The sequence below is a fragment of the Hyposmocoma kahamanoa genome, unplaced genomic scaffold (assembly GCF_003589595.1).
Source record: "Hyposmocoma kahamanoa isolate Upper Pololo Valley unplaced genomic scaffold, ASM358959v1 98984, whole genome shotgun sequence".
Lineage (NCBI taxonomy): Eukaryota > Metazoa > Arthropoda > Insecta > Lepidoptera > Cosmopterigidae > Hyposmocoma > Hyposmocoma kahamanoa.
Window position 1 is genome coordinate 7,908 of NW_020655745.1, and position 15,760 is coordinate 23,667.

Below are 15,760 nucleotides of genomic sequence, written 5' to 3' on the forward strand. Positions count from 1 at the left end.
TTCAAATAATAAAGCCGATAAAAGTTATTATTATCTTTGTCTGTGTTCGTCTCTCATGTCGACTTGAACTAGCTCGCTCGAGCACGGCTCCGGCATCGTATTTCAAAACAACGCATGCGACAAATTTGAAGTGCCATAAAGCATAGACCTCTTCAGCATGGGGCCGCCGTTCCAATTCTTGAAACTCGTTGATTGATATGCTTCGCACACAAAAAGTAAAGGTTTGGTGCAGGGACGTAATAATGGCAGACTTGTTTTAACTGTGTAATTCGATTTATTATATAAACGTAAGGTAGATAGTTATTTATAGAGATATGATATCGGAGCAAAAGCAAAGGTTTTTACCAGCAGTACAGCCAAGCAAACAGCACAAGAGACAGTTTACATTAATATTAAGGGAACAATGCTTTCGGTAACATTTAGTTTTCAGTGCGTATTTTGTACACCTGTGGTGCTTTTGACTCCATTACTTATCATATAATTATATGTACATGCCTTGATTCAGTCCTGTTCATTTCTACAATATTATGCAGTGTCGACTTTTTACCACCGCGTGACCCGCACGAAGGGGAGGGGGGTTCAGGTTGCGCCAATTGACGTCCGTAAGCATTCGTTAGTCCGCATTTGTGTTACCCACCACTCTACAGTAACGTGTAAGTTAATCAATCACATTCGTTAGAATTCACGAAATTTATAAAAGATAGGGTTAGAGTAGGTACCAATGACTGACTACAGTTGTACTGTCGATTTATGTTACATGTTTAAAATACGTGTGAATTTATAAAAAGAAATTCCATGTAAACATTTACACGCACCTATCTTACCTAGAACCCTTGTCATTTGACTCTTCTGTATTGTTTAACCCAATATACGACAAGAAGACCTAAACCTAGTGTGTTTGTTTCTGTTTACCCTATTATATAGCTGTCTCTTTCATTGTTTGTAAAACCTAAAAATTCATAGTAATAAGGAAAATTTTACTATATACATACACGGAGTTCATCTCAGTACATAAGTAGCCTCTACGCCATAAACTTCTGAATGGTGGCAGAAAAAATAATTGTAATTGTGAAAATATAAGAACGGGAACAAAAATTAAAAAGCAATTGCCCAATCATCACGTACCATCTGAAGAGGTTGCGGACAAACGGAGTCGATGTTACAGAATAAACGACAACTAAATTCAGCAAACAAGCCAAGCCAAGGATAAGATGTGTTCAGTTGAAAAATGTTGCTATTGCCTGCCACTGGACTTGGCCTGCATCATCATAGGAATCGTCAGCTTGGTAAGTTCCAAATTATATAATTAGAAATATATAATTAGAAACAAAAGTACAGAGTATTTTAAATTACCTCTCCGTATAGTCCAAGGAACAAACAATCAGTGTGTTTCAGAAGTATGCATGCCCTAGTGGTACCCACCTGTAGTGGTTTAAGTGTTTGGATAATGTAAATGTAAATAATGGTTACCTATCACAAAGTAGAAACACGATTTACAGAATATTGTTTCTCCGAAAACCTTTTGGCCTTCATTGGACAGTTTTTGTTACATTTGTCCGGAAACACGTTACGATGTCTTTCATTAGGCCATTTACTGTTTCGAATCCCGTTTCTTGGTTTTAGATTATGTTTTGCCTCCGCTTAGTTTAGCGTAATTGATAGAAATAAATGAGGTTAAACTTATTATTCAAAAACTCCGATCATTATTGAAAACATATTCGAAAACGCAAACAAATTCACTTCTGCGTACTAACCTATCCTACTAAAAGAGCGCACCTAGGTTTGACCCAGCCCGAGGATTGTAGTTTTGAACTCATGAATAAGTCTATTTAATTCTGTCCAAGAAAAATAAGTTTGTCGAAACGAATTGTGAACAATCTAAATTATATGAGAAACAAACAGCAGTAGCAAAAAATATGATAAGACCAAACAAACTTCTGCCAAAAAAAAAAAATTCTGATAATAGTTTTTCGGACAAACGATACATCTGCTGTAAGATACTTCTGTATTATAAATTTATACCAAAACAGTCATCGCTCTAATTAAATAAAGTCCGTGTTCGAAATAATGAATTTCGGAAGAAATTCTTGTTTGTGATAGGTTACCGTAAATAATAAATATACATAAAAATATGATACAATATTATGTTGATACCATTCTATATGAAATGGTTTTTCCCCAGTAATATTTTTATGGGTTATGATAAAAAAAACAACGATATTTTATTAGATCAATCTTATTGAGACGAAACCAAACAACAAACAAGGTTATCCCGATATGGTAAGTTGAAATAAACTAATTAAATTACAACGAATGACTGAACAAACAGCTCACTGACGATTGGCGCACTGGATTGCACCACCACTTGAAGCAAAGCAAAAGCACAAAAAAAAAGCAAGCCGTTACTAGAGAGTTTGTGGATACAAAGGATCATCAATCCCGGATGAATCAGATATGAATTTGGTAGTATTAAAAAGTTCATCATCTTCATCCAAATATTTACAAATGTTGGCAACTTAGAATAAACGACAGCCATAGGTATGAACATGCAGCCACAGAGATTCGAACCGTCAGTCGACTTCTCCATTGAGAAGCAACCATCCTTCTACTAGGTTGTCAAAGCTCGCATTAAAAAATCGAATCAATACGTATTTAAGTCACTTCGTATTTATTCAGTTATAATTATTAGTTTCCTTGTACTAAATATAACAAATAAGTGTAATGTCCTTAGTAACTTAACAATAAATAACATTTTAAAATTTTACAAATATAAAAATAAAACCACTGTACCATTGCACACTTGTACCTAGGTAAATCCATAGCTTTAAGTAGAGTGTGTTGTCATATTTAAAAACATAATTCTAAATAAACGTTTAAATTCGTTTAATATTATTTGAATACCACACTCCTCGCTATATTTGAGATGTACGTACTTAGGTAGTTTCTGTCGTTTCCCGTTAAGGGGCCGCGTTACTTATTTCATTTTGACCCTCTCCACTTCTTCATTCAAATACCCCTCCCCCAGATCTTCTCCGGCGTATTGACAGTAGTCTCCAGCGTGTTCCTCTCACTGGATACCAGAACAGATTTCCAGTTGGAGTCGAACCCAGCTGTTGCCACTGATCAACACAAACTCCAAAGCTTGCTGAACATCAGTATCTCTGTGGAAGCTTTAAGAATCGTGCTTTGCGTGATTTTGGCTGTGAGCGCGTTGGCTACGGTCGCTTCTGTTTCTTTGATGATTGGATTACAAAAGGTGAGGACAAATTTATAATATGGTATGTGCTTTTTGGTCGCTGTTAGGACCACCCAAAATGTTTCGGTAATTAATTACCGTAAAAATTTCAACTAATTAATAAATTTAGAGAGCTATGAGAAATTAATGGTTGATTATATGATTATGTATTAAGTAGCAGCTTCACTTGACGTAAAACGTGTTGGCATCGACTCAAACGAGGCATTCATTTAGAGCAGAGTAGGTTTTCATACCAATTTTTTGGCCACACACCACCAGGTGACTGCATACTACTGTAATTCACATTTTTACCCGACTACAGCGCAGCAGGGTAATGAACTTAAAAAATGTTTCCAGAGACGATCCGGGTTTGTGTTGTTCTACTTCGGCTACTGCGTGTTCTTGACCATCGTCTTAATGCTGGGAGGCATTCTGGTCCTGATCGAGAAACATTGGGCCATGGCTTTACTGCTCTTTGGCGCATCTTGTAAGCAACAATCTCTTTATAATTTTGACTAACAACAAGCTCTACGAGTGGGTAAAGGCGGGCGTGGTGGCTGTTTGTCAGATGAACTAAAAGGTGTGCTGTCATGGGAGGTTGACAAAACGGTCTATATAAAATAGAGCAGTAAACAATAACCAAGTTTGTTTCTGCTTTCAGTGATCCTAATCCACATGTTGGTGGTGGTGAATGCTGTGTACGATGGCCTGCAGCGCGGAAAGGTCTTCGGTATCAGCCCCCATCGCAGACTAAGCGAGGACACCGACACCCTTACCACTAGCATGCACCACTGATATTTATATTCAGAAGATTCGTGACTCAATAATAGGTTTTGACAATCTTATTAAATTTATATACAATTTATACGAAGACGTTATTCGAATAACCGCTGTGCCATAGTTGAATAGCTCTTGTTCTTAATATAATTGTAAGTCAATGTTCTTAATGGTAAAATTACTCAACAGGAAACAAGTATGTTAAAAATAAAACTTTATAATGATTAACATTACATAGGTATTTTATTTTGAAGTAACAATTTGTAATTGACATTAATAACGTCGAAATAAATATTTTTTGTTCTACTACTTAGACGATCGGGCAATAATAGAACTTGAAGGAAAACTCGCCACACACGGCGAACTTTCAATTTCAAAATGAAGTAAAAAAGTTGAAAAGAAAGTAGAAAGCGGGAAGTAAAAAAACAAAGTTTGTTATAATTAGAGATCGGACAAGGCAGTGTCGCGGACTCCTAGTAAAACCTTTTTTTATATCGATTTACACCGACGCAACATAAATGTCAACCAAAAGTCTCGCCGTCTTTCATCTGAGAAAAAATAAACAAGACCACAGATGTAAAATTACAGCTTTTCTTTCTTTTCAGGTTTTGAGTATAAAATTTGATTACGCATACGTAATTTATTTCATATGGTTCGTATTATTCTTGTGATTTTCGTGCGATAGAAGCACTTTTGACGTACTTGTGTGATCACACGTGGCTTCATGATACCACAAACGAGAGAGGGAAGTACGTTTTCCTTAACCAACGTGTAAACTGATTGTAACACTCGCGGGTCACACCAGAGTGTATTATTACAAAATTTCAAGTTATTGCTAAACTACACGTGTGTGCGTTAATATTTTGTTATTTATTTTTTATATTTTGTATTTATTGTCTTAAATCGAAATCAATATTATCGGAAATGAAACTATTTTCCCGGATTCAAATCGCGTATACAGGTCCTATTTATTATCATCTTATTATCTTTCTATTTTCTAACCGATATCAAAACAAGGAGGAGGTACTCAATACGACTGCATTCTATTTTTTTTGTGTGGTGGATGTCACGATAACGAGTTGTGGCCCGATTTTGATGGGTCTTTGTTTGCTAGAAAAGGGCACCTCCGTGTTGTGTGAGTGGTTCATTCAAATTTGAAGAAAATATTCCACCTCTAAGAAGGCAAACAAGGCGATGAATCCGGTTTCGCGCACTTTCCGGTAATCGATTTCTATAAAACTTGGTAAACTTGGTTGGTGGTCGGTTTTTTTACTCTATCTGTACTGAGATTATTGTTTTTTGTATTCTACTTGATTTCTGATTGTCACAAACAAAAGAATAGGGGACTTTGTTGTGTCCCTGTGTAGTAGTGTCGTGTAAAGTTGTCCAGTTAAGCGCGCGGAGGAGCATTGGCTCTCATGTCGCAGGTTGCCCTACTTTGAGAGTCAGGGATCTCATATGATATAATACACAAATTGTTTGTGTTGGAATAAAATTTGTTTTGCACTATTTTCTACACGTGAAGTATGATGGACACTAAAATTGAACGTGTAAGTCTTTATAAGCGAGGCCTTTTTATTCCGACCGCTTCCATAGTAACTTTCAATATACCTCAAACCTATTAAATAATATCTTTCCTAATCTTATTTGTGTTTTATACTTAACATAACTTTGAGTATTAGGTACTCAATGTTAGGTATGTAGTTTACACTTCTTCCCTCTCGTTCAGTTGTTTGTAGAAACTGTGATACAACAAGATGGCGTACACGTTCAACCCTGGAACAAGACAAGTTTTAATAACATCTCATGGAATCCCATGAAAAGTATAAGGTACATGTAGTACATCTCTTTGCCTTCGGTTCCGCGAGTAAGCCACCGCAGCAAGCCGAAATTAAATGTGAATCAATGAATCTGAATCAGTTAAAGGCCGAAGAGACTGAGCTACAATCAAGAGTTATTATAATTAATTATCTTGGTTTTCTAATAAATAAGCACTGATTTTGGTTACCTTTTTTAACCTACTTTAAAAAAGAAGGAGGCTCTCAATTCGATTGTACTTATCGAGTTCTTAGGTTTTCGCGATTGTTACACATAGGAAATGAAACTATTTTTCCGGATTTAAATCGCGTATATTTGTTTTTTCAAACATAAAGAGTCAACCGTGACCATGGGACCTGTAAAGGGCCCAAAACGACCGACGACGGTTTGTTTGAAAAAACAAATATACGCGATTTAAATCCGGAAAAATAGTTTCATTTCCTATTCGATTGTACTTCCTTTTTTCTGTATATCACGCGATCAACCGACATTTTGTGAACCGATTTGGATGATTCTTCTTTTGTTGGAAAGGTGGTCCGTCAGTACGCTCAGTAGTGGTCTAAATCTGATCCGGGTAATTGATGTATGCGTATGTTATGTATCTAGTTTTGCACATAACACACATACCTAAAACGTCAGGTCGATGTGCTTGCATTCGCGCACCCCGGAACGCGCGCCCCGTGCGTTGCAATGCGACCGATGCAAAATTCTTCATTTTAATTATAATTATAAGACACTTTTAGACCTAACGTACCTAACTTCGGACGTTCTTAAAATTATTTAGTTTAAGAAATACCTTTGTGGAAATTTAATATAGTTATTCATTATATTTTCTCGTCTTTACTTCATCTCCACTGTGGCCACCCTATATAAATGGCGCAGTCTTGGAGTTGTAGAGTCAGTAGTAGTTGATTCATCTTAATCTCGCTGCTGTTTTTCGTATAGAACGGAAAAATCTACAATTACGTACCTACGGAGAGAGGCTGTCATTCGGAGGTGAAGAGGGATCCAAACATCGATAGAACAAGGTTCCAGACACAAAGAAAATATGCAGATATTGGTGTAAGTACACATATCCTATTGGTTGCCAATTTCCTAATTGATCGATTACCCATTTTTTTTCTTTTCTTTATAAGTGCCTTATTAATCATTCAAAATTTTTCACCCTAATTCAGCCCGACTTAGGACTAGTTCTACAGACAGATTTGACAGATGTAACCTTCGTATTACGCAAATTGATGCTGCTAGAAAGTTATGCACTATTGTAGAAGATTTAGAATCAGATTGGTCTAAACATAGTAGTGCAAAACATTCAAAATCTAATATGTCTAACGTCGATCTTGACGCGATTCACAAAGCACTTCGTTGTGTTCCCGAATTTGACGGAAACCCAAATGTTCTTGTCAGATTTCTAAATTTGTGTGACCAGTTAATAACACATTACATAAATCCTACCCCTGGTAATGAATTTGCAAAATTTATCACTGTTAAATGGCATATTAAATAAAATAACGTACCCCAACTACTTGGGAAGGAATCAGAAATACACTAAAAAATAATTCAGTGACCAAAGACACATCCCACATTTTTTATGAACGTGTTTAAAATCTATTAGGTACGATTATGACTTGCGTACAGTTACAGCATGACCCCGTAAGCACCACGGTTGAAGCAAAACGTACTTTGTACAAAAAACTTGTTCTTCATTCCTATTTGAGAGGTTTGAATGAACCCCTTGGTTCCCGAATTAGATGCATGCGACCGGGTTCGCTAGAAGATACACTTAAGTTTGCACAAGGAGAATTTAACGTCATTTATTAACGGACCAAAAATAGACCATCTACTCCGAAAAATACAACTACCTTCACGACACCTATTTTCGGGTTTCAAAACCCTACATCAGATCCTATCTCACCAAATTTGTATTCTCAATCGAGTTCAAAAAATAATTTACCACGTCTTATGTACGGAAATAATTCTCAAAATATTCCTATCCATTCAAACTCTGTCAATCAAGGCCCTTCGCGGACACAACAAAATTTCAAATCTCTCCCCAAATCCAATATGTCTACTGGTTTCAGAATCCCACCCAAACCGCAACATTTTTATCAAAATCATAATACCCATAAAACATACCCGCCCCAACCTATGAGTGGTGTTAGTCATCCCGTCGCACAAACATTGCCGTCAACAAGACGTGACTACCAACGACGTGGTAACGCATATCCAAACTTTAAGCCCCAAGAATTAAACCTGAATGAATTCTACAGTCCATGCGATGTACAGTCGTATTATTATGCCGACTATCCTTTTACTGACGAAACCCTTTATTCCCCCGAAACGTACCAACCCGAAATGGTTTTTACCCACCCAAATGAATTGCCACCTCATATAGAATTTTTCAACACACAAAGCGATGATTTTGCTACGTCGAACCCTAATGAATGTCCCGAAGAAAATTTTCACCGGGCCCCGAACAACTGTACCCCCGAATAGAACCAACAAAAGTCAACTTCCCTATATTCAAATAGCTGACCCGCCTCTTAAACTTCTTATTGATACGGGTGCGAATCAATCATTCCTTAATCCCGAAGCAGAAACTAAATACTTTCCTGATGCAACTTGCGATTATGACCCATTTATTATCACGAACGTACACGCGTCGACTATGAATCATTATTCCGTCACAATTCCTTGTTTCAGCGATTTCCATGATCAGAACAATATAAAATTATTTCTTTATAAATTTCATGATTATTTTGATGGATTAAGAGGTTGCGATTTACTTGAGCAATGGCAGGCAAAAATCGACTTAGGCAACAAGTCCCTTATAACTCGATTTGCTACCAGCGACATCGACGTCTACACATCCGGAGAACAAAATTTATTTTAGGAAATAATCCCCGCGCTTTCCTCTAAAATAATTAAAACCCCTACTACAATTTCAAATGGTGCGATTTATATTAACGAACAAAATATTTCCGGTTGTAATATTCATGAATGTGTTTCAATTTCAAACGACAATTTTGCATATCTACAAGTATCAAACCGGACAAATAATGACATATTTTTTTACCTACCGGAACCTATTCAAGCACATGTTTTCAATGAGCAAACTATGCAATTTACAAGGGTCAGTGACAGCGCGCGTGATGTCATATCACAATTACGTACTGAACACCTAAACGAAGAGGAAAAATGTAATTTAATGAATTTATGTAGCGAATACGCAGATATATATTACTTAGAGGGAGAAAAATTGACGTTCACTAACCAAATTAAGCACCAAATTCACACCACTGATGAACTACCCGTATACAGCAAATCCTATAGGATTTAGGATTTTATTTAGGATAGGATGTGGATATCTATAGATATCTATAGATATCCACATGTTCATAGAGACGAAATTAGAAAGCAGATACAAAATACGTTAGAACAAGGAATCATTCGACCTTCCGCCTCTGACTGGAGCGCGTCTATCTAGATAGTCCCAAAAAAATCCAATGCATCTGGAAAGACAAATCCTAATACGGACCCCTGGGGTACTCTGCACCTCATTGGGCGCTCGACGCGCCTCCCTTCCCTCGTCTGGTAGAGCACCACCCTGTCCTCCAGGTAGTGCTCCACCAGACGGCTGAGGTACCTGGGGATATTATTGTACCTCAGCGCCTCCCTGATAACGGCGAAGGGGAGAGTGCCGATGGCGTTGGCTATGTCCAACGACACAGCTACCACGCCTTCCCCCTCGCCGTTACCCTCCTCCACGATGTGTCGCAGCGACTCCAGGGCGTCCAGGCTAGGCTTCTTCAAGCTAATTTCAACTTAGATTTACTTTTTAAAAAGAAAATAAATCTTTTTCGGCTATTTCATAGCCATTAAAAATAAAAATGGCGATAAGAATTTAAAGCTTTTTTCAAAATACTGTTGGGAGCATTTTGTCTATAGCTTTATCTATAAAAAAACTTTAGAATACGAAAAATTATTTTTACTTGCTTTAGTGTAGTTGATCTTGTAGAAATACTTTCACTCCTATGAAGTTTTTATAATTGTCTACAAAACGCGATTTTTTCTTTTGACAGTATTACAAAACCTTTATAAAGTTATAGGAAATAGTGAGCGTACTATGCAATAAAAAACTTTTCAAAAAACTAGATCAAAAAAACAATTGAAAAAATCCAATTTGTCACAAAAAAAACGTTATTCTGTATAATTATATGGAATGTGTTATTTATGACTAGAAAGGTGGATAAATTCTCTATCATATATATATAAGGAATATTTTCATGACATACCTAACTTATGTTGGAAGAAATAAAATTTTCATTACAAAATTGAGGTTATTTCTTCACGCCAACCACATATCACACAATGATTTCACTGTATTCTATTGATAGACGGCACAATACACATACACAACATTGAAGTGCAGTAGTTTACGCGCTTATTTCAATTGTTTTTATTATTTCACAACACGGAATTACTTTACAATGCTTATTTATTTGTCAACAAACAAATGCCAGCCATGACCGGCCCGAGCGCGAATTACGACTTTTGTATCCAGGGTTGCCAATTTGTGGGGAATTCCCCAAATTGTAGGCAGTTTCGAGCGAATGAAACTCGAGAACCTGCAATTCAATATGAACAGAATCAAGAAATTTTTGTTAGAAAGCCTACCGCGTCTCGTTAAAAACTTGGCTCCTCGTTTCTATGCAGATAAAGTTGAAACTAATTTGCCTATACACATTTACGCCTCAAAAAATCGTAGAAAAGTAACCAAAATTAGATTGAAGCGGCCATCAAAAAATATATCATCTCCATTGTTGACATCCCAAGGAGCACACTTTATACGCCTTAAAACTGTTATATCTATAAACAGTCTTAATATGATATTGATTTAGATAATAGTTCTCTATAAATGGTTTTAGAAAAAAGAAATTGTTCTTATAGACTTATTTCACTCAAGTCAAAATTTTAACACCTTCTTAATACCAAACAACTTAATTAAGTGTAATCTCTCTTCAGATTTACTGTTATAGTCCTTATTTTAAGTTCATCTGTAGAACAACTGATTACTTTTAGTAAAATTGTTCTATTCAAATCCAGTAAAGTCTATTAATACTCTAAAAACTAGTGTTCTTAAGCTTATTCTAGATATATTTATTTATAGACATTCTGTAGTGTTTGTACTTATTAACAAACATGTTATAGCGCGTCTTCAGTAGATTTTATTTAAAAAAATACTACAATTAGGGTTTTTACTCTATTGGACGTTGTAAGAGTTTATGCGAAATGGATAAAGTAAAGAATATTAAAAGATCTAGTGGAGGTAGTGAACCTTGGATATTAAGTCATTATATCATATCATTCAATACAATCAGCGTTGCCAATGCCAATTCTTCAAAATCTCCAAAAATCAGGGTTAAAATCCTCAAATTTGGGGAGAGCAAAGTTCATGTTCCCCACAAATTCCTCGCATCTCGAATTTCATTATTTATTATAAATACATCGCTTAAAAATATAACAAAGAATTTAGAAACTCAAAATGTAATAATCTATTACGTTTGCTGTGAATGTAAACAGAATGTAAAAAGTAAACTTATAAAATTGGATGACCTTAAATAATAATAATAATAACGTAGCTGATTTCGTTTCGCTTCATACCGGGGACCGGCCTAAGTGGGAGAAAGAATCGCGAACTCAACACGCACGGACTGGTAATTTCACAACCAAGATACAATTCAGAACCAAGTGCTCTAATAATAATTCTACTTAAGCTACTTGTTAATAATACGGGGAATGTGCGATGTTGAAAAACACGTCGATATAGTTCATCACAGTGTTTCTAACAGTAACGATCAAACTAGCGACGCATCAGCAATTGATAGATTAAACAAAATGATAAAATGTTAGAATCCCCACATTTTCCTCACATAGCGCCAATCCCCACAAAAAACCCCAATCTAGTTGAAACTCCCCACAATTTGGGGAATTCCCCGCAAATTGGCAACGCTGGATACAATAATCGTAATTCACTCTCGGGCCGGTCGTGGCCGGCATTTGTTTGTTGACAAATAAATAAACATTGTGAAGTAATTCCGTGTTGTGAAATGATAAAATCAATTTAATAAGCGCGTAAACTACTGTACTTCAATGTTGTGTATGTGTATTGTGCCGTCTATCAATAGAATACAGTGAAATCATTGTGTGAAATGTGGTTGGCGTGAAGAAATAACCTCAAATTTATAATGAAAATTTTATTTCTTCCAACATAAGTTAGGTATGTCATTAAAATATTCCTTATATTTATATGATAGGGAATTTATCCACTTTTTTAGTCATATAATTATACAGAATATCGTTTTTATGCGACAAATTGGATTTTTTCAACTGTTTTTTTGACCTAGTGTTTTGAAAAGCTTTTTATTGCATAATACGCTAAATATTTACAAAGGTTTTGTAATACTGTGAAAAGGAAAAATCGCTTAGAAACATCGCGTTTTGTAGACAATCATAAAAACTTCCTAGGAGTATAAGTTCTTCTACAAGGTTAAGTAAACTAAAGCAAGTAAAAATAATCTTTTTGTATTCTAAAGTTTTTCTAGAGATAAAGCTATAGACAAAATGCCCCAACTGTGTTTTGAAAAAAGCTTTAAGTTCTTATCGCCATTTTTATTTTTAAAGAATGACTATGAAGTAGCCGAGAAAAATTTCTTTTCTTTTAAAAAAGTAAATCTAAGTTGAAATTAGCTTGAAAAAGCCTAGAACTTATTGGAAATTGTTTGTTTTGTGAGTTATATTGTATATTTAAGCTTTCTATAAATATTTAAAACCGAAAATCGATAACTGTAGTTAGTGTAGTTAGTCTTTGTAAAATCAGCTGACGGTCAAGAAGTCTTTGTCATTCTTCATAACATATTTATTCAGTATTGCGTGTACCATCGTTGTTATTATAGTGCAAAATTTCACAAATCGTACAACAGTATCTCCTACAGTAATTAATAACTTTATTTTAAATTTTTATAAGCCGTAAAAGTGGATACATCGTCCAAAATAATAAACAATAGCGGTCAATCCGACGTGTGCATTGTGTGTGACGTCCCAAGTGGTCAACGAAGTGTGCGTTGGAATTGCGTTCTTGTGCCATACGCTTAACCGCGACAATAGCGTGAACCGTGGCGGCTGTGACGTCGCTGCAGCTCTCTGTGTAGAATACGCAACGCAGAGCTGTCATACAATTGTGCCTTCGTGTGCTGCCTCTGGGGGGACACCTCTACATAAATAAATGATGTAAAAGAACAATAAAGTAGGCAACACGTATTCATTTTGAACTTCGTATATTAATCAGTTTTAAGTGCGAATAATTAATTAAACTATTAATCGTTAACAAATATATATCGGTGTATTCCTAATAGTGAGTACAATCTAATAGTGTATATATCTTTGCCATTATCATCTTCAAGTGGCCCTTAATAATAAGATATAAACAAGAAGTGCATAGTGATCGTTACCCGTGTTGAACATTTTTGTGTCAGGTTAGTGAACGTTAACAATAGAAGACCTTGAAGTCATTAGCGACTCTGCGATAAAAACCTACATAGTATCAACTGAGTTGCTATTTCGAACGCATTGTATCGGCGAGTTTGGCGTCGCGGTAGAACGTTTGACTCTCGGACCCGGACGGTCATCGGTTCGCTTCTGTAGTGGATTTTTGATTTTGTTTTTATTTTTTATTTTATTTTTTTTTGGTTTCTTTTGTTACTTTTAAAATTACGACTATGCCAAAAAAAAAAATCAGTGCGCGGGTTGCCTTTCAGATTTAGGAATGTATTTTCTCCAATGCTCACTATGTAGTAAGCGATACGACTTAGACTGTTGCCGCTTGGACATAGAACAGTACAAGAAGCTTTCTAATACATATAAAACGACATGGAGCTGCGTCGCTTGCTGCAGTAGTCGTCGTAAAGGGGGGGATAATACTAACACACCAGTGCGAGGAGTTCGGGGTGGTGCTACAGCGGATGCTGTCCCTCCCAACACACGACCAGATGACAATGTAACTATTCGCGGCAAGGGCAATGCTCCAGCACCAATCAGCGATGATGTAGGGATGTCTGTATCAGAATGTCGTTTGCGTGAAATACTGCAGCAGGAACTTAAATCAACTATAAGGACGTATGTGTCGGAAGAATTGAAACATATTAATGTTCAACTCTTAGAATTTAAAGAATCGCTGACATTCTTCAATCAGCAGTATGAGGATCTAAAAAACAAATTTGACGAGAAGTGCGCTGTAATGAACAGGTTGGAAACGGAAAATATAGCTCTCGCGTCGTCTGTCAAGGATTTGTCAGTTAGGCTTACTCTCGTTGAACAGCACATGAGAGAAAACAACGTCGAAATTAACGGTGTTCCTGAACACCGCACTGAAAATTTAGTTATCACCGTGAAACAACTGGCTGAAGTAGTAAAAAGTCCTGTTGATGATGGCGACATCCTACACGTAGCTAGAGTTGCAAAACTGGATAAGAGCAGTAGCAGATCAACGCGACGCCCTGTTGGCAGCAGTTTCGAAGTTTAATAGAAATAAGCAAAATTTAGATAAACTTAGTTCGCAACATCTGGGTATAGCTGGGCCACAAACACCGATTTTTGTGGCAGAACACCTTACGCCTGCCAATAAGTCTCTCCATGCTGCAACAAGGAAGAAAGCGAAGGAAATGGCCTACAAATTTGTCTGGGTCAGAAACGGACGTATATTTGTGCGAAAATCTGAGGAAAGTAGTGGAGTTCTGTTCATTGGTGATAAGGATAGTCTAAATAAAATCATATAATTGTAAAACCTGCTGAATTATTGAGTGCTGTAATATTAAATGTTTTGGAATTATTGTATTTACAATGGTTAGCATATACTACCAAAATGTTCGAGGCCTTAGGACCAAAACTAATGAAGTGTATAAAAATGTGTTATTGGACAATTATGATATAATAGGTTTTACAGAAACATAGTTAAATTCAAATATTAGTGACAGGGAAATTGTTGACAATAGATACGAGGTGTACCGTAGAGATCGAGTAATAACGCGCGGTGGTAAGCTAGATGGTGGAGGTGTGATGTTAGCTGTATCTAAAAATATTCGATCTTCTCGTGTCCTTAGATGGGAAACTAATTGTGAGGACCTATGGGTTAGTATTCATTTGGTGGTTAATGGTCGTCCCAAAAAGGTAGCTGTTTGTGTTGTGTATTTGCCTCCACCTGTCAACGTGGATAATTAATTAGAGTTTTTTAATAATGCCAGTGATATTGTTTGTCAAGTCGACGATATAATTATTTTGGGCGATTTTAATCAAGGTAAAAGAATATGGAATGTGTCTACTGATACTCAGTCAATGATCCCTATGAACTGTAGTAGTAAAATGGAATCTATTTTAGTTGACTTCATGTACAACAATAAACTATACCAGGTTAATAGAGTGCCAAATGTGGATGGGAAAATGTTAGATCTTATTTTTACTAGTAACCGAAATGTAGAAGTTAACTTGCCTCCAGATCTGTTAAGTAATTTAGATGCGTATCACCCAGGATTACTGTTAAATGTACAGTATCTTATCAAAAATAACCTTCGTTATAAACCTAGATCGGATCATAATTATTATAAGGCAGACTATGTTAATATTATAGCAGAATTGGGGAGTTTGGATTGGGAGTGTAAATTTTCTAGCTGTGTAGATATCGAGGATCAAGTTAGTGCATTTTACTTCGAACTTCGTAGACTGATCGACAAATTTGTTCCTAAACGCTGTCCTAAAAAAAGTGGCACACCTGCATGGTTTACAGCAACTCTTATTAGGTTATTAGGAAGAAAAGATAAACTCAGACGCAAATTTCATAAATATAATAATCCTAGAGATGAAAATGAATACCATCGT

General features: G+C 36.1%; 1 protein-coding gene and 1 pseudogene across 2 annotated transcripts; both read left to right on the forward strand.

Moving 5' to 3' along the window:
• The first annotated feature begins 614 nt into the window (after positions 1-614).
• LOC113238984 lies at positions 615-4,208 on the forward strand. Of its 2 annotated transcripts, XM_026475853.1 has the most exons (5): positions 615-653; positions 1,166-1,286; positions 3,026-3,256; positions 3,593-3,722; positions 3,897-4,208. In XM_026475853.1, exons 2-5 carry the CDS (start codon positions 1,212-1,214, stop codon positions 4,028-4,030), a joined length of 570 nt encoding a protein of 189 aa, XP_026331638.1. In that variant the 5' UTR covers positions 615-653; positions 1,166-1,211; the 3' UTR covers positions 4,031-4,208. The 2 variants fall into 2 exon arrangements, with proteins under 2 accessions (XP_026331638.1, XP_026331637.1); XM_026475852.1 differs by lacking the exon at positions 615-653 and having other exon boundaries at positions 677-1,286.
• Positions 4,209-13,655: 9,447 nt separating this feature from the next.
• LOC113238985 lies at positions 13,656-14,779 on the forward strand (annotated as a pseudogene).
• The last annotated feature ends 981 nt before the right edge of the window (positions 14,780-15,760 follow it).